General features: G+C 44.7%; 1 protein-coding gene across 2 annotated transcripts in view; it reads left to right on the top strand.

Annotated features, from left to right (window-relative positions):
• The window catches only part of LOC147633243 (phosphomevalonate kinase, peroxisomal-like), an 83012-nt gene that overhangs the window by 24583 nt on the left and 38741 nt on the right, over positions 1-19688 (top strand). For both annotated transcript variants that reach the window (XM_086806269.1, XM_086806268.1), the window contains exon 6: positions 19342-19394. In XM_086806269.1, coding sequence (XP_086662395.1) covers positions 19342-19394 — 53 coding nt within the window. The remainder of the gene's footprint in view (positions 1-19341; positions 19395-19688) is intronic.

The raw sequence follows: 19688 nt of genomic DNA, 5'->3' as shown, positions 1-19688 counted from the left end.
ATGATGATCTTTCGGCGCCTTGTGCGGAGGAAGAAACGAGCCTATCTGGCTAAGCTAGAGGAGGAGATCTACCAACTCTTCTTGGGGAAGGACAGCAAGAGGGCATGGAAGATGTTTCAGGAGAGACAGCCTGGTACTCCGATTACTGCACCTCAGGCATGGCATACTTATGCTAGAGAGCTATATGATGCACGAGGACAGCCCCCCACCCCCCCTCCACTGGGAGCTAGACCGGCTAGCAGCATTTTTTTTACTATGCGGATGGTGCTAGATGCGATATACAGGTTACAGAATGGAAAGGCATAGGATCATGATGGGCTAGTTGGAGAGCACTTCTCATATGCACGAGACACTTTGGCTCTGCTCATCTTACATGTGTTTAATCGTGCCATTTGTGAGGGTTTCACGACAAGCTGGACAAAGCATATCATTGTACCACTCTTTAAGAGCGGGGACCCCATGGTACCAGGCAACTACAGGACGATCATGATTGGTCATTACTTGGCCAAACTATATGGCTCTATATTGGAGTCGGAGCTGAGCCGATGGGCAGAGAGGCATGGTCATCGAGCACATGGAGGCTGGCTTCAGGAGAGGATTTACTACCTTGGATCACATACTGACACTTCGGGCACTTATTGAAGAGGGCAAGGTACAGAAGAGAAGGATATACTGTTGCTTTGTGGACTTCCGCAAAGCCACGTGCTAGGCTTATGCACAGATTGCATGACATTGAGGTACCCGAGGATATGCACTGGGGGATATATGCTTTGTATGTGTCTGTACGGGCAGAGTCCGAGCTCTAGGCGGACTATCTGACAGGGTGACCAGCACGATAGGGGTGAAGTAGGGATGCCCGCTATCGCCCACCCTCTTTGGATTGTACATTGATGCGGTCTCTGATTATGTAGACAGATTGGGAGGCCCAGGGGCATGCCTGGCAGGGGTGTTGATACCCATCTTGTTATATGCTGATGATATTGTTCTAATCTCAGACTCTCTAGAGGGATTACAGAGACACCTGGATGCATTACAGGCTTTCTGTGCAGATAGAGATCTGAGAGTGAACCTTGGGAAAACCAAGGTTATGGAGTTTAACACCACACAGGCATGGGTGACGAGATCAGAGCCTCAATTCACTTTCCGAGGGGAGCCGGTAGAGTACGTCAGGTCATATGTCTACTTGGGAGTTACTTTCATAGGACCACGTTTCTCCCTGAAGGAGGTAGCAGCAGCTAGATTAGCTCGAGGGCATGCAGCCTTGGGGGCACTTGAGAGGCAGTGTGCACACATACAGTTTCAGGAGCCACGCACCAAATTGTGGCTATTTGATACGCTTGTCACACCGACCCTCCTGTACGGAGCTCCAATTTGGGGGCCCAGTATACATCACAGAATCTTAGAGAGGGACAGATGAGGGATGGAGGCAAATGGAGAGACCACTGATTATGATGATTGCCCGCATGATTCGGAGCAAATCAGCAGTACCACATGAGATTGTTCGGGTGAGTTGGGTGCCCCACCAGTAGTAACCAAGGCCCTATTCCAGGCAGTTACCTTTTTACAGTGGCTATGGGAGCTCCCTCAGCAGAGGTACTCCCGATTGGCATTGACCTCATCCATACAGTTGGTAGAGGATGGAGATACTCATTGCTGGTACGCTCAGATGAGATCATGGTTTGACCTACATGGTTTGCGGATAGAGGCACTACCACCCTTTCAGTACAGTCTGGATTGTCCATTTTTGGATCTCACCCGCTCAGAGCAAAACCGCGTGATTAGGATGGATATCATCAGAGTGGACACAGAGAGGACATGGACTAGCCCCCTTGATCCCTTAGGCACGAAAATGGTTCATTACAAGAGCCATTTTCTACACCTCTCACACTAGATGATTTTATCACCCGCTCGGCGTACATGGATGTACACCTATCACATGGGATATGTTGTGCCATTGGATAGATCCGGACCTCATCACACCAGCTGCGGATTGAGACAGGGAGATATGTGCATTAGATCTTGGATGACCGCATTTGTCAGCTATGCTACCAGGAGGTAGAGACAGAGGAACACTACATTTGCGGATGTATAGTCTATTATGAGATCCAAGGGAGATATCACTGCCTCTTCCGACCGCATTTGTCAGCTATGCTACCAGGAGGTAGAGACAGAGGAACACTACATTTGCGGATGTATAGTCTATTATGAGATCCAAGGGAGATATCACTGCCTCTTCCGAGAGGGTTTTGCGCTATTACGCAGGGTCATGGAGTTTGAGGATCAGAGATGCCTAGGATTGTTTCTCTACTTGAGCTCAGGAGACACAGAGAGACCCTCTTGGCAGACAGGAGGCCGAGCCATGATGTACCTAGATAGAGGACCCTGACAGATTTCTTTGGCACCAGCACCAGCACCAGCACCAGCAACCCAGCCCACACACCTACTGATACCTCCTCCATTGGGCCATCTGTAACGGGAGGCGGACGCGTGTATTGGAATCGTATAAATGTGAACAAGATTCTGAGCACTTAACAATTGAGCATTACAACCACAAAGCTGAAAATAACAGTACACCACATAAAGGGGCCGATGATAGGCTGACCCCCCCCCTTTAGGTTATATTACCAAAAGAGTCTGCAAAGTACAAGATTATGGGTGCCTGGGGATTCACCACCAGCCTGCACCTGATTCTTCCAAATACATCATGTATGAATACATCTCAAACAAGAGAATCTGTAGGTACATCCGCCCTACACACAGGTACATCCGCCCTGCACAAGCCTCTTCACAGGTACATCCGCCCTGCACAAGAGTATCACAATCCTCACAGGTACTCCGCCCTGCACAGGATGTAAAAGGATCTTTAGGCCCTGTTTCCACGCGAGAAACTGATCCAGAAACCTGTGTTCTCCGCGAGCAAGTGTTCCCAATGCTTGCCCTAAACACCTGTTACACCAGGAATCCTTGAGACACATCCATGCTCACATATTCCATTGCTGTCCGGCCTGTTTTATGCAATAACCAGTCCAAAACAGCAACTTTCCATCGCGAGAAATCCACCTGTAAAGGGTCCTACAGCCCTGTGGAGGTTCCTAGAGCTGTCCTGTATTGTCCAAGTTGACTTTGTGAAACCGGCCTCTGATAGAAAACCAGAGTGCGGTAAGAGCTAACACCCGTCCACTTGTAGTCTAGATGATAAACAAAACACAGATTGGAGCTAGAGTGCCCAAATCTGAATACACAACGACACCTGTTGGCCCCAAAGCTTGGCGCCCCTTGCGGTATTTCTTTATTCCATTAAAATAATATGTATGGCTGAGTACAACACAAAAATCAGCCAAGAGTTTACACCTGTAGTCCAATTTGACTGCCCACAAATCCTTCTCAGCACAGAGGATCTATGCACACAGATCTGTGTCCTCAAGCAACACACTGTGCCTCCCTCTGATCAGCCAAGTTCACAAAGCAGGCCAGCCATGGGCATACATCTGGCATAACTCAAGAGCATGATACATCTCCTCAGCTCAAACATACATATGCTGTTCAATCTCTGTCTTAATCCCTTGTCAATCTGCCATACTCCTCCTCTCACAAGGAGCCAGATAACACATACCTGTAGCAGACATCAAGCAATAGAAAGAGAGATAGATGAACAGAGTCAAGGCTTACCAAGTTCAGCTCGTGAAACAACTCTGGAGGAAGCAACAGCACTAATCTGTGCCTGCAGGCACTTGAATCCACAATCCTGCTTCACACATGTGCTTGCACTTGCCTGTATCTTCCTCCTGATGCTCACTCCTATGCTGTCCTTGAAAAATACAGATCTGAAAATCAGCACAGTACCCGTCTGTACCGCCTCGGGATACGTGCCAGGCGTTGTACTAGCATAAACAGCCTGCTGTCCACTTCTGTACCTGCCTGAATCAGCCTGCACAGGTCTGTCCAGCACCCAGTAAAGCGCCGCCTGCACCTGTATAAGCTGTATCTGACTGCCCGTACACTGTACGGCAGTCGTACAGTAAGGTATGGGCTGGAAAACTGACTGTCCAGCCTGTATAGGGCTTCTGCGCAGCCTCCAGCAGCTGCTCTGTGCGCCGCCAGCAACAGAGGAGAAAGAGAGAGAGAGAGAGAGAGTCCAGTACTGGCCGTACAGTGCTGTACGGCTGGCTCCTTCAGAAAAACAGCAGCAATCTGCAGCAAAACAGCCGCCTTCTCCTCCTCTTGAGCTTTCCCACGATTGTACACAAGCGCATGAGAGCTTTCTCCACTTTTGCTACACGACTCCCCAAAAAGGGAGGAGAGAGAGTGAAGAGAGAGAAAACTCCTTTCCAAGTTAATCCCTAGGGCCCCAACTTAATAAGTTCCTAGGGCCACTAAGGCCTAGGGGCAAAACTTCAATAAACATTAAAAGTTAATGTTTTAATGTTCCCCCTTCACACCTAGGGATGTCCACACATCTTAAACACTGTCCGGGCACCCCCCATGTGAATCATAGAATATTCTGACTCTGCAACCACCATGCACACACTTGTCCTGCTCCATTTTCACAGGGCCATGACATACCCCCCTCTTGAAAGATGGCAAGCGTCCTCGATTGCATTCTGGTGATGCTTCAAAGTGTGATAGTTTGGAGGATTATAACAAGAAGTTTTGGGAAGCACTACTCCCAGTGACTTCTTATCGTGCCATGCCATTATCTGAGCAGGTAGAGAAGTATTGTTGTGGGCTGCCCAAGGAGGTACGAGACTATTGTATAAAGACAAGAGTAACGAACATGTCACAGATGATTGAAAATGCTATGACAGCTAATGCGTTACTCACAGGTGGTTCATCTGGATTTAAAGGCAGTAAGAAATTGGGCAAGAAAGCTGAAAAATTTGGGCATGCTTCTCGTGATGCTAAAGGGTCTACAGAGACAAAGTATAAGAAGTTGCCAATGCCCAAAAGGACTTCTGAGGAAAGACAGGCTTTGAGAGATGCTCCAAAGTGTTTTTACTGTACTGAAGAGGGGCATATGTCATTCAATTGTCCCAAGCGAACGTCCAAGAAGGACCCTGACAATAAAGGAGAGCCCAAGCCAAAGAAACAACAGCCTTCTGCAGGCTTAGTTCCTGATCTTGTGGGTGAGCAGCTAGGTGGTGAAGCTACAGAGTTGTGCAGGGCATGGGGCAAAGTGAGAGATCAGAATGCTTTGATCTTCTTTGACACAGGTGCTAGAGCCAACTTCATTTCACCAGATTTGGCTGGCCGATTGGGGATTCGCGCAGAGGAGATGGGGCCGTTACATGAGGCAAATATGGCTTGTCCAGGGTATGCAGAACCCGTTACTCCTATTATTGGGAAGCTTCGGCTTCATTTGCAGGGTTATGTGGACAGCGAGGAGTTTTTCATCATGCCTTTGGATGGCTGTGATGTTTTGTTGGGGATGCCATGGTGCCACAGGGTACATGCGGTGGTGGATACTTACAACAGGAAAATTACTCTGACTCATAGAGGGAACGAGCATGTATTGGATGTAAAACTCAAAGGGGAATCTGTTCCTATTGTATCCGCTTCGGCGATTTCATCAGTAATGAAAAAGCATCTTTCCGCGTACTTGATTTATGTAAAGGATGCACAGGATGATGAGTCTAAGTCTAATTTGTCAATGTTAGATAAGGACAGGGCTGATTTCTTAAGTGAGTTTCAAGACTGTTTTTCCGAGTCATTGCCAGGAGAATTACCTCCTGAGAGGCCAGAAGATCATGCCATAGATCTGATTCCTGGTAGTACTCCACCGAATAGACCGCCGTATCGTGTTAGTGCAGCCCAACAGGAAGAGATTATGAGTCAGGTGCAGGAGCTATTGAATAAGGGGTTGATTCAGCCTAGCTCATCACCCTTTTGCTCACCTGTACTCTTAGTGCAGAAGAAGGATGGTTCATGGCGCATGTGTATAGATTACAGGGCGCTGAATAAGAATACCATCAAGAATCGATTCCCCATACCGAGGATCGATGACATCTTGGACCGCTTACAGGGCTCCACAGTTTTTAGTCGTATTGACTTGAAAAGCGGGTATCCTCAGATACGCATTAGACCCGAGGATGTGCATACGACAGCATTCCGAACCACATTTGGGTTGTATGAGTTCTTGGTTATGCCCTTTGGTTTAACGAATGCGCCTGCCACATTTAACAGAATGATGGACAGGATCTTCAGACCTCATAGAGAGTTTGTGGGCACATTCTTTGATGATATGATTGTGCATTCACGAACTGCGGAAGAGCATAGAAGGCATTTGGCCATTGTGTTTGCAGAACTCAGAAACCATAGGTTGGTGGTTAATGGCAAGAAGAGTGAGTTCTTTTTGCAGGATATACATTTCTTGGGGCATATTGTGTCTGGTCATGGAGTCCGTATGGATCCAGCAAAGGTGGAAGCAATACTTAATTGGCCAGCTTTGAGGACCGTGCATGATGTACGCAGCTTTCTAGGCTTGTGTTCCTATTATAGGCGTTACATACGGCACTTTGCTGAAATTGCTTCACCTCTTCATGCTTTGACGAAGAAAGCAATTCCGTTTAGATGGGCTGATCGGGAAATTACAGCATTCAAAAAGCTCAAAGAAAAGCTTACTTCGGACCCAGTATTGGTGTTACCGGACCTCCGAAAGGCTTTTGTTGTCCAGTGTGATGCATGTGGAAGTAGCATTGGTGCAGTTCTCATGCAAGAGGGACATGTGATAGCCTATGAGAGTAGAGTTTTGCAAGATGCCGAGAAGCATTTGCAGGTGTATGAGAAAGAGATGTTGGCTGTAATTCACGCTCTTTCTACATGGAAACACTACTTGCTTGGGGCTGATTTCACTGTACAGACAGATCATCAGACCTTGCGATATTTCCTCACGCAGACTAAGCTTTCAGAGAAGCATATGCGTTGGGCAAACTTTTTGTCAATGTTTCACTTCCAGATTGTGCATGTGGAAGGCAAAAAGAATGTAGTGGCAGATGCTTTGTCACGCAAGCCACAGGTCTCTGCAGTTTCACTTGCTTATTATCATGAGCTTGATGAAATGAAAGAGCAGTATGCCCATGATGAGGACTTTGAAAGGTTGTATGATCAGATGTCTGAGGGTCAGCGGCATGAGCATTACACTCTCAGAGATGGGTTTTTATTGATGCATGGCAGACTGTGTGTTACCAGGCCATTGCGACTCAAGGTTATGATTGAAAGTCATGCTCCACCGTATGCAGGTCATAGAGGTATTGACGCCACGGTCAAAGCAGTGGAGACTTTCTTTTATTGGCCAACCTTGAGAAGAGATGTTGATGCCTTTGTGAGGCAATGCATCGTATGTCAGAAGGTAAAGTTTGACCGTCAGAAGACACCAGGGTTATTACAGCCTTTACCTATTCCGGATAGACCTTGGGAGAGCATTGCCATGGATTTTGTATTTGATCTTCCACGGACACAAACGGGAAATGATGGCATCTGGACTATCATATGCAGGTTCAGTAAGCAGGCTCATTTCATTCCCGTGCGGAAGACAATTAAAGTGGATCATATGGTGAAGTTGTTCATGGCGAACATCTTCAAGTATCATGGCTTGCCTACGTCTATCATTAGTGACCGTGATCCACGCATGACGAGTTTGTTTTGGAGAGGGTTGTTTGACAACATGGGTACAACTCTCAAGTTTTCATCGTCATTTCATCCACAGACAGATGGTCAGTCAGAAGAGGCTAACTCTACAGTGTTGGATCTTCTCAAGTGTTATGTATCAGAGCACAAGCAACAATGGGAAAAGTATCTTCCTCTAGTGGAGTTTGCATATAACAACACTGTACATAGCTCGACAGGCAAGGCGCCTTTTGAGATTGTAGAAGGAGGGAAGAAGGTTCCACCCATTTTGCATACAAAGGATAAGATCTTTGAGGCTGATCAGTATGTGGAGAGCTTGGATGAAGCTTATCGGAGAGTTAAGTTGGCCCTCCCGAAAACTCAGCAGAAGCAAAAGAAAGCCGCAGACCGTCACAGACGTGATTTACAGTTTGCATTGGGTGATTGGGTTCTTTTGCGTTTTGAAAAGGCTAGACTCAAGAAGATGAAGGGTAAAGAGCGCTTATTCCCTAAGTTGAGTATGCGATATTATGGGCCTTTTCAGGTTTTGGAAAAGATTGGTGAGGTAACCTATCGTTTGAAGTTACCAGATCACTGGAGGATTCACAATGCTTTTCACGTGAGTCTTCTTAGACCTTTCCGTGGGGATGTGCCTGAGGATGTATCAGATGAGGCTCAGCCGGAGGTTGAGGAACTTGATGAGGTTCTGATCCCAGAGCAGATACTGGCACATAAAGAAAGGAAGGTACGAGGTAAAGTTTCCCGTCGCTATCTTGTGAAGTTCAAGAACTATTCACCGATGGATGCCAAGTGGATGGAGGAAGGTGACTTAACAGATTCACCTCAGGTTTTGCAGCTTTATCTCGATGCCTTTGAGTTAGAGCCGACTCTTATTGTGGCTCATTCAGGTTCAGCAGAGCATGGGTCTGGAGCATTACCTGATGCTCAAGAGGGGGGTAGCACCTCCACTCCCTTGATACAGACAGGCTCAGATGACATCTAGAGGTCGCTTGGTGCAGATTTTATCTCATCCGAAGGTACTGAGGCTGACAGTACATCTGTTTATGGGACTTCTATGATATATGTGTACTAGTCACATGGAGATTTTTGTGGATATGTATGGTTCACAGTGGTATACAACTTGGACTATTACTATGCCATTGGTTTGCAGTGAATGATGATACATGTGTATGGCTCAGAGAGATTGGGACGGATTGTGGATTCAAGTGCCTGCAGGCACAGATTAGTGCTGTTGCTTCCTCCAGAGTTGTTTCACGAGCTGAACTTGGTAAGCCTTGACTCTGTTCATCTATCTCTCTTTCTATTGCTTGATGTCTGCTACAGGTATGTGTTATCTGGCTCCTTGTGAGAGGAGGAGTATGGCAGATTGACAAGGGATTAAGACAGAGATTGAACAGCATATGTATGTTTGAGCTGAGGAGATGTATCATGCTCTTGAGTTATGCCAGATGTATGCCCATGGCTGGCCTGCTTTGTGAACTTGGCTGATCAGAGGGAGGCACAGTGTGTTGCTTGAGGACACAGATCTGTGTGCATAGATCCTCTGTGCTGAGAAGGATTTGTGGGCAGTCAGATTGGACTACAGGTGTAAACTCTTGGCTGATTTTTGTGTTGTACTCAGCCATACATATTATTTTAATGGAATAAAGAAATACCGCAAGGGGCGCCAAGCTTTGGGGCCAACAGGTGTCGTTGTGTATTCAGATTTGGGCACTCTAGCTCCAATCTGTGTTTTGTTTATCATCTAGACTACAAGTGGACGGGTGTTAGCTCTTACCGCACTCTGGTTTTCTATCAGAGGCCGGTTTCAAGGTTCCGTTGCCGGGATACGTGCCAGGCGTTGTACTAGCATAAACAGCCTGCTGTCCACTTCTGTACCTGCCTGAATCAGCCTGCACAGGTCTGTCCAGCACCCAGTAAAGCGCCGCCTGCACCTGTATAAGCTGTATCTGACTGCCCGTACACTGTACGGCAGTCGTACAGTAAGGTATGGGCTGGAAAACTGACTGTCCAGCCTGTATAGGGCTTCTGCGCAGCCTCCAGCAGCTGCTCTGTGCGCCGCCAGCAACAGAGGAGAAAGAGAGAGAGAGAGAGAGAGTCCAGTACTGGCCGTACAGTGCTGTACGGCTGGCTCCTTCAGAAAAACAGCAGCAATCTGCAGCAAAACAGCCGCCTTCTCCTCCTCTTGAGCTTTCCCACGATTGTACACAAGCGCATGAGAGCTTTCTCCACTTTTGCTACACGACTCCCCAAAAAGGGAGGAGAGAGAGTGAAGAGAGAGAAAACTCCTTTCCAAGTTAATCCCTAGGGCCCCAACTTAATAAGTTCCTAGGGCCACTAAGGCCTAGGGGCAAAACTTCAATAAACATTAAAAGTTAATGTTTTAATGTTCCCCCTTCACACCTAGGGATGTCCACACATCTTAAACACTGTCCGGGCACCCCCCATGTGAATCATAGAATATTCTGACTCTGCAACCACCATGCACACACTTGTCCTGCTCCATTTTCACAGGGCCATGACACTTTGGACACCTGTAACCAGCCCAAAACTCGCAATAACCAGAAAATACAGGTTTGAAATTTACCAACCAGCCCTTTAGAAGAGTGTGGTGATCATTATCCAAGCTTGTGTGAGTCCGGGAAGCAAGCAACCAGCCCTGTAGCAACTCCAAAAGCTTCAACCAGCTCTCCAATGTGTTGAGTTATGAATAAAACAGCCCAAATGGCCTCTTGAAGGAGGCGCCTTTCTCCAGTGCCACCTAAGGGGCTTGGTGGGTACACATAATGGCTGACAAGTGTCCCCATAAGGTGGCCAGGTAGGTGTCCAGCCCATAGTACTCCATTTGTCCTGTTTGTATAAGTTTAGGTCCAACCAAATGGGAAATGGCCATAAGCTGTCCGGACTTCATTAATTTTGGTCCAACCAAATGCGAACGCATTATAAGTTGTCCGGCCACTTATTAATAAGTGTGGACCTGCAAACCAATAAACTTTAGTAGTAAATGAAATAAGCTGTAAATTGAATGTGGACGCACTTACCACCTGCAAAACCCATAAGCCCACAGTTTTAGGCCCAAACAGGAGTGCACACACGCGTCCACAAGGTGCCCGGGCGTCCCCGGTCCCTCGGACTTCACAAGCCAAAATAACAAGCATTGTCCAGGCAGCAAGACAATGTCACACAAAGTAAAATAAAGTTATGGCATGCATCATTTATGCATTGTGCACATGTAAACTTGGAGAACCACCTATCATCATTCTTGTACTTGAAAATATTCCGCCTGCCATCATAACACACCATGTGTGCATGGCCAGAATCCACACGGGCACCGCCCGAAAGTCCACAAATGTCCTGCCATGTCCTTGGACTCATATGCATCCACTCATATGATCCATACACATGCCCAGGTATAATACATACATGCATCGGCATGTTTCTAGGCCTGACACGCATCCGCATGTCCCTGGAATATAGGGATTTGTGACATCCCCCCGGCTTCTAATCAGTTGACCGCAACTGAAAAGCCTCCAGATAGGCCTTCAAAAGATCTGGGTAATCCTCGAAGTAGGCCTCATCCATCCATTTCGCATCCAAAGCTGAATAATTCTTGAACTTCACAAGGTACCTACGAACAAGTTTGCCTCCCGCAAGCTTTCGTTCCTTGTGAAAAACAATCTGTTCAGGTTGAAGAATCTCTTCCAGCTCATCCACCTCGGGTGGGTCTTCCAAAACCGGCTCAAACGGTGTCGGTCCCACATAAGGTCTCAATAGGCTCACATGAAAAGCATTATGCATGTTCCAATGATCTGGGAGTACAAGCCGAAATGCAACATCATTGATCTTCTCCAAGATCTGAAAAGGTCCATAGTACCTGTTGGAAAGTTTAGGATACTTTCCCTCTTTTCCTGGCCTCTTTCGAAGGCGTGCCTTTTCAAATTTCAGCAAGACCCAATCACCTTGTTTGAATTGTACATCCCTTCTATGCTTATCAGCTGCCTTTTTATTCTTGGTTTGAGACCTCTCTATGGCTGTCCGTACCTGTGCAAATGCAGTATCCAAGTCTCTGACATACTCATCTGCTGCAAAAATCTCATCCTTTGTACGAAGGATGGGTGGTAGTACCACCTTGCCATAGATAATCTCAAAGGGCGCCTTACCCGTAGAAGTATGTACCGTATTATTGTAGGCAAACTCCACAAGTGGCAAATACTTCTCCCAATCCGATTTGCGGTCGGATACATAAGATTTCAGCAAGTCGAGGACGGCTGAATTTGCTATTTCACTTTGCCCATCTGTCTGTGGATGGTAAGCTGATGAGAAGTTCAGCTTTGTACCCATATTGTCAAACAATGCGCGCCAAAATAAACTTGTGGTTCTAGGATCTCTATCCCCCACAATAGATTTAGGCATGCCATGGTGTTTGAATATCTGTGCCAAAAACATCCTAGCCATATGATCTGGCTTTATTGTCTTGCGCACGGGAATGAAATGTGCCTGCTTGCTAAACCTGTCAATAATGGTCCAAATAGCATCATTTTCCTGTGGCGTCCTTGGCAAATCCATAATGAAATCCATAGCAATGCTTTCCCATGGTTCATTTGGTATAGGCAAAGGCTGAAGCAATCCAGGTGCTTTATGTCGATCAAACTTGACCTTTTGACACACCATACATTCACGTACATATGCTTCAATATCCTTGCGAATATGTGGCCAAAAGAAATACCTCTCCAAAGCTTGTGCTGTGGCCAAAATGCCTCTATGACCTGCATATGGAGGAGCATGCCACTCATCCATAACGTTATGGCGAAGGTTCTTTACCACACACATACGATTTTGCATCATGAGATATCCATCTCTTATGACATAAGATGGGACAGCAATACCCTCTTGCAAATCAGCCCATACATGTGCAAAATCCTCATCCAGATGATAAGTATTACGCATATCCGATAAGTCCTCATGGTATGCAACTGTAATAGCATGAACCTGTGGTCGTCTAGATAAGGCATCCGCCACCACATTCTTTTTCCCTGGAGTGTGTAAAATCTGAAAATGAAACTTTGAGAGGAAATTTGCCCATCTCATATGCTTCTCTGAGAGCTTACTTTGAGTCAAAAAGTATCTCAAACTTTGATGATCAGTTTTGACCATAAAATCAGCCCCTAAAAGATAGTGTTTCCAAATAGTAAGGGCATGAATTACAGCCAACAACTCCTTCTCATAAACCTGTAAGTGAAGCTCTGCATGTTGCAAGCGTCTGCTCTCATAGGCAATGGCATGTCCTTCTTGGTTCAAAACAGCCCCTATGCAGTCCGCACTTGCATCACATTCCACAACAAAAGGTTTGTGCAAATCCGGAATAATGAGTACCGGTCCCGAGATGATTGCACTCTTCAACTTTTGAAAGGCATCTCTCTCTTCTTGTGTCCATTTAAAGATTGCTTTCTTCTTCGTTAAATCATGTAACGGAGCGGCAATGAAAGCAAAATGCTTGACGAACCTCCTGTAGTAAGCACATAAACCAAGGAAGCTCCTCACTTCATGGACTGATTTCAGCTCTGGCCATTCTTGCATGGTTTGTATCTTTGCGGGATCCATGCGCACACCATCCTTTGATACAATGTGACCAAGATAGTGAATTTCTGGGAGGAAGAATTCACTCTTTTTTGCATTTATGTAGAGTTGATTTTCCTTAAGCTCTTTAAACACAATAGCCAGGTGCTCACGATGTTGGGCTTCATTCTTTGAGAATACAATAATGTCATCAAAGAATATACCTGTGAACTTTCTATGCTTTCTGAACACCCTGTCCATCATCCTGTTGAAGGTAGCGGGTGCATTTGTAAGGCCAAAAGGCACCACCAAAAATTCATAAAGACCAAAGGCTGTCCTGAATGCAGTCTTGTGTACATCTTGAGGTGCCACTCTCACTTGATGATACCCACTCTTGAGGTCTATTCGGCTGAAACATGCCGAACCTTCAAGCTTGTCCAAGATGTCATCAATACGCAGAATGGGAAACCGATTCTTGATGGTTATCTTATTGAGGGCACGGTAATCAACACACATCCTGTAAGTACCATCCTTCTTTTGAACAAGAAGTACCGGCGAGCAATATGGCGAGGAACTAGGCCGAATCAAACCCTTTTTCAAAAGTTCATTCACCTGTGCCATAATCTCTTCTTGTTGACTAGCACTCACCCTGTATGGTGGCCTATTGGGTGGAGAGCTACCGGGAATTAGATCTATGCAATGATCTTCCGGCCTCTTTGGTGGCAACCTTGCTGGCAAAACATTTGCAAAACAATCTTTGAACTCATTCAAAAAGTTAAGCTTGTCTTGATCTAATGTACTAACATCAACATTAGAATGTTCAATGGTATCACGTACAAAAACCAAGTAAGAACAAGCTGATTTCTTTATTGCCTTATTAATTTGTACATGGCTTACAAGAGGTATGGTACTTCCAGTAGTACCAGCATCTATAGAGTGCTCACGGCCTCTATGTACAAAGCTGATTTTCTTCTCTTTGTAAGCCTTAATAGGCTCTAAACGGTGATGCCAAGGCATCCCCAACAAAACATCACAACCTGTAAGAGGAGCCACTAAAAAGCTCTCATAGTCGAGGTAGTCCTGTATATGTACACGGAGCTTACCAATGACCGGAGTTACATCAACCTGTTTGCCCTCAAAGGCGGCATCTGCATTCATTTGCATTCCCATGTCTTCCACATTGAGACCTATGGCGGCAGCCATCTGTACGGATATAAAGTTATCTGTGGAAGCATCATCAAAAAGAAACAAAGCGGGCTGATCCTTCAATTTGCCCCAAGCCTTGCATATGACTCTACTCTTGGGCTCATGCCCTGTATTACCCTGCACATCGGGTACAACATTCACAAGAGGCTTTTGCACATTAGGCTCAGCATTCTTAGGATTCTGTGGGCATTTAGGATATATATGATCTTTACTGCCACACTTAAAGCATTTTCCAGCCTTCCTGTACTCTTCCAATTGCTATTTTGAGAGCCCAAAATTGTGGCGTTTACCCCCCGGCTTCTTTTCGGAGTCATCCTTTGCATCTCGGCCATCTTTGGGAGCATTCTTAGGTGGCTGTCCACCCTTTTTCTGGTCATAACCAGCCCTGAATTTGCTCTTGTTTTGACCTGCAAATGGCTTATTTGTGGGTGCTTTTATGTGCAAGTTCTCCGCAATCATGGCTGAGTGTATAAGCTCTTGTATGGTCTTATTTGGGTACACTCCCAAGCTTTGTTGGATGATGTGATGGAGCCCCGATTCAAACTTTCTCTTCTTCTCGTCCTCTCCAATCTTCATGAAGGGAGTAACCTTGAGAAGGACTTTCCAAAACTTTGCTATGTATGAAGCAACGGACTCTCCCTCATCTTGGGATAGCCAATCCCACTCCTTGCGTACATCCTTTGCAAAGTTTGGTGGTAAGAATTGATCATAAAACTGAATTTTGAAAGAAGACCAAGTTGAGGCAGCACTTCCATCAAGTATTTTTGCAAGCCACCAATCACTTGCCGTATCCTTGAGATGCATTCCCACATGCCTGAGCATAGACTTTTCCGAAAAGTCTTCATTGCAAAAAGCTATCTCAAACTGTCTAATGAAAGCAAGTGCTTTGGTAGAGTCCATCCGTCCTTGAAAGTTTTCAAACTTTACATCCTTGTCACCGGACTTGAACTCTCGAGGCTTCTTCCTTCTATATGCATCCCTATGTACATCCTGTTCATCTGTATGATGATGATGCCGCGATGAAGATTCACGATCCCTCTTCATTCTCTCTTGAGTCACACTCTCCAAATGAGTGGAAAGCTCAACACGAGAACGGACATGTCTTCTTGGAGCAAAGCGGGAATGAGTAGAGGATCCCTCACCCTTACTCTTCTCTTGACTTGCATCAAGCCTAGCACCAGGGACTCTTGTCCTTTCAGCATTTGGCTCTTGCTGTGCTCTTTCTGCTTGTTGTGCATCATGTGCATCACCATGGGCAGCCATGAGGGGTGGCTTCTTGAAAGCCAAACTACCATCTGCTTCAGTGTATACATCACCCTTAACCATTAAGTATGCAAGTGCAAGCTCTCGGGGTTTCTCAACATCCATTTCCTTTGCAATTGCTTCAAAAGTGACTTCATGAACCGAAGCCTTTGCCTTCGCAGCCAACACCTTTTGTACATCCGGGTCATTTTTCAATGACCTAAGCTCTTCGGTTTCAGCCCTATAGCGTCGCACTTGACGCCTCACTCCATTTGTCCTGTTTGTATAAGTTTAGGTCCAACCAAATGGGAAATGGCCATAAGCTGTCCGGACTTCATTAATTTTGGTCCAACCAAATGCGAACGCATTATAAGTTGTCCGGCCACTTATTAATAAGTGTGGACCTGCAAACCAATAAACTTTAGTAGTAAATGAAATAAGCTGTAAATTGAATGTGGACGCACTTACCACCTGCAAAACCCATAAGCCCACAGTTTTAGGCCCAAACAGGAGTGCACACACGCGTCCACAAGGTGCCCGGGCGTCCCCGGTCCCTCGGACTTCACAAGCCAAAATAACAAGCATTGTCCAGGCAGCAAGACAATGTCACACAAAGTAAAATAAAGTTATGGCATGCATCATTTATGCATTGTGCACATGTAAACTTGGAGAACCACCTATCATCATTCTTGTACTTGAAAATATTCCGCCTGCCATCATAACACACCATGTGTGCATGGCCAGAATCCACACGGGCACCGCCCGAAAGTCCACAAATGTCCTGCCATGTCCTTGGACTCATATGCATCCACTCATATGATCCATACACATGCCCAGATATAATACATACATGCATCCGCATGTTTCTAGGCCTGACACGCATCCGCATGTCCCTAGAATATAGGGATTTGTGACACCATCAAGGCACCGACCACGCTCCCAGGGAGTCACCACTGATAGAGCAGTTATCTTATGTCGTGCTCGTCGGCAACACCCACCAGGATCCCGACCATGGCATCCTCACCATCGCCAGATCAGAGCCATTATTGCTCGGCATCGGAGGCGCCTACCTCCCTCTCCATTCTAGACAACTCCATGGCGGAGATACTTGATCTAAGGAGAGGGCAACACTTCAATTGATCAGCATACATGGATCTACCTGATATACATTTTCCAGTATTTTCGAGTATTTTCTACTCAGTATCATCTCGGAGTCTTGCAGTTCTGTTCTTATAACTGTAGGACAATCAGTTTATTGTACTTTTTAGTGTGATTTAGTTGTTCTCTTTGATGAGACACCAACTTCAGATGTACTCTCAGTTTTGGTCTCATAGGCCATTATGGCCTCTTAGAGACGTTAATATATCATTTCATTTCATTTCTCATATAAATTTGTAGCTCACATTTAAAAGCGGAAAGACGTGTAATAAATTCTAATTGACGTATAATAAATTCTAACTCCTATAATTGAAGAATCAGAGATTAATCTATGTTTAGTCTAGTGCAAATTACCGAGAGTAGCCTAACCCTTTCTCCGATCTATCCTAGTATCTGGGACCCTTAATAAAGTATTAAATGTCATTTATTTAGCCTATATTAGCAAGAAGTATATTAATTTTTACTAAGCTCGTCTATCAAGCATCTTAATTTATTTTTCTTATGAAGAAAAAATATCTAATCCCTTCACTTATCTCCTTGAAGCGCTTTCTAGCATTGAAAGAAATTTAAGTACAAATTTAAAAAGCTAAAGCAACTTTAATAGGGATTATTAAAATTTAATATAAGAAAAATATAAAATATATTTCTCTTCAGCACAAAGACTAATTTCTTATCCATAATGATTAAAATATATCTCACTTTTTCCTATTTAGCATCTCAACTAATTTTCTAGCATTAAAAGAGATTTTTAATGCAAAATATAAGGGCTAATTAATCCTATTTACATCTGACCAAGCTCAGAGGCTCAAAACCAAATTCCTTCTTCTCCAGGGTTCTTTAATTTTATGAGAGAGAAACTTTGGGAGGTTACATGGTCATAATCTGAGTTAGAGCGCCCATTTTCTATATTTTTTTCCAAATCCGGCCCAATTTATGGTTCCCGTCAAGTCTGTAACTTAAAAAATACGGAGTCGAAATCGAAAATTGAGCATGTTTTGCCAAATCTTGAAAACCAAACTCTCTCTCTAGACATATTTTCTTTCTTTAGAATTTATAACTGAAAGAAGGGGTTTTCTACATGCCTGGGGTGATCCTTAGAGAGGGATCTTAAACAAAATTTGAGTTATCCCTAAGGTGTCCTCTTTGAAAGGATTGGAGTTTCTTAGGGTCCAAAATTAAGGAGCTCTGGTTGCTGCATTTCATAAAACGCACTAAGAAACAAAAAGGAATGGCCATGATATACACTACAAGTGTGTGCTACAAGCGTCCTTCTTTTTAGATATGTACCTGTGAAGGATAATCCGGGGTGCTTCAAGTGATCATCAGCACTTGGGCAAACTCCACAGTGGAATGATCAACCCAAACATCTATTCTCTTTTTTCATGAAAGGTTATAGGCTTGTACCACAAGCTCTTCACAAAGATTAAGCGTCAAATGACTAGGCTGAATAGAGTTATCCTGCAATATTTTTTATAGTTTCTTGTCAAACTCCTCTTTCATTGTCTTAGTTGGTCACCAAGGGGGTGCCTGAGAATTTGCCACCTGATCAATGGTGTGTCCTTCCAAATAGAGGCTACTTTGGCAACAAACTTTGGTACCATAATATGCTTGAAAATTTGACAAAAAAGCCTTTTTGCCTCATCAAAACTGGAGGTTAGGTTTGGCTTTGTTTGGAGCATATATCATTGAAACTTGGGTGACTCAGTGGAACCATCGGTACATTTGCAATCTGTGGGTCTTAGCGCACGCTGACCACCATAGCTTAGGTGAGAGTCTTTACAAATATATTCCACCCATCTTTGCAGTTAGATGATCTTACGACAGGCAGGGAGCAGTTGCTGATGGATGGGCAGTCAAGCCTGTCCACCTGCCCACCTTCTATGAGGCAGTAGTAAAACTGATTTAACAACAAAGGCACTTACTTCTTTATTCAAGCAAAAATGCTCCAGGATGGGTGGATTGCCTTACCACACTATTACAGGTGCTATCATGCATGAGAAATGGTAGCACTTTGTACCTGCTTATTCATTTGCAGTGGAAAGAATTTATTGAACAGCTTTTTGTTTGTTTGTTTTGATTAAATATGATGAGAAGCTTGTAGCACAGTATGCCTAAGCATGTTTGACATAGTTGCGAAATTCCAATATTGGTAGCTTTTTCTTTGATAATGGATTGTGTGCATAGCACAAGAAGTAATTTGATTGTGAATATTGATAGCTTTTTCTTTGATTGTAGAGGCTAGTTGGAGGCTGTGTGACTAAAGGAGTGGCCTAGAACTTATGGGGAAGGGTTTCTAGAGATAAATTAGAGGTTGTGTGCCTAGAGGAGTGTTTATAAGCATGTAGTATGTAATAAAAGAGAAGCATGCTCATCCCTAATCCGAACTTTATGTGCCTGGTACCATTCATGTTCTTTATGCATTGTATTTAAAATCCTTAACCACGCTTTCATACTCGTATTTAGTCCAGGGCTTTCAATTCTTCCCTAGTGATATGAAGAAGTTCTACGATGTAGTTTTGTTTACACTTGGCTTCCTTGATATGCTTTTGTTTCCAGGTTTGGAGATTACAATATTCGGAAGCAATGATTTCTATTCCTACAGGAAGCATGTATGCCTCCAAAGAAGCTTTACATGATTTCAAATGTTTGCAATGATGTCAGTTGACTGGTTTCAAGGCATGGATTGTTCATGGACTGTAGTCATATTTAGTTTGTATGATGTTTGATTCGCATTTTTACTGGGTTTAGGTTATACAAAACCATAGCACAGGAACACCAAGCTATACTGAAGCAAACTGTTTATCCCACACCACATCATTCTAGCAGATTTTGCATTCCGCTCTCTTCACACCGATGCCTCATTTCAGCTGGTCACTTAGGTACAGCAGGTCTGCAGCGTTGGA

Source organism: Cibotium barometz, chromosome 12, assembly GCF_041138505.1.
Source record: "Cibotium barometz isolate CiBa-2024 chromosome 12, ASM4113850v1, whole genome shotgun sequence".
In the NCBI taxonomy this organism is placed as follows: Eukaryota; Viridiplantae; Streptophyta; class Polypodiopsida; order Cyatheales; family Cibotiaceae; genus Cibotium; species Cibotium barometz.
Note: the sequence above shows the minus strand (reverse complement) of the source record. Positions and strands in the feature narration are given on the sequence as shown.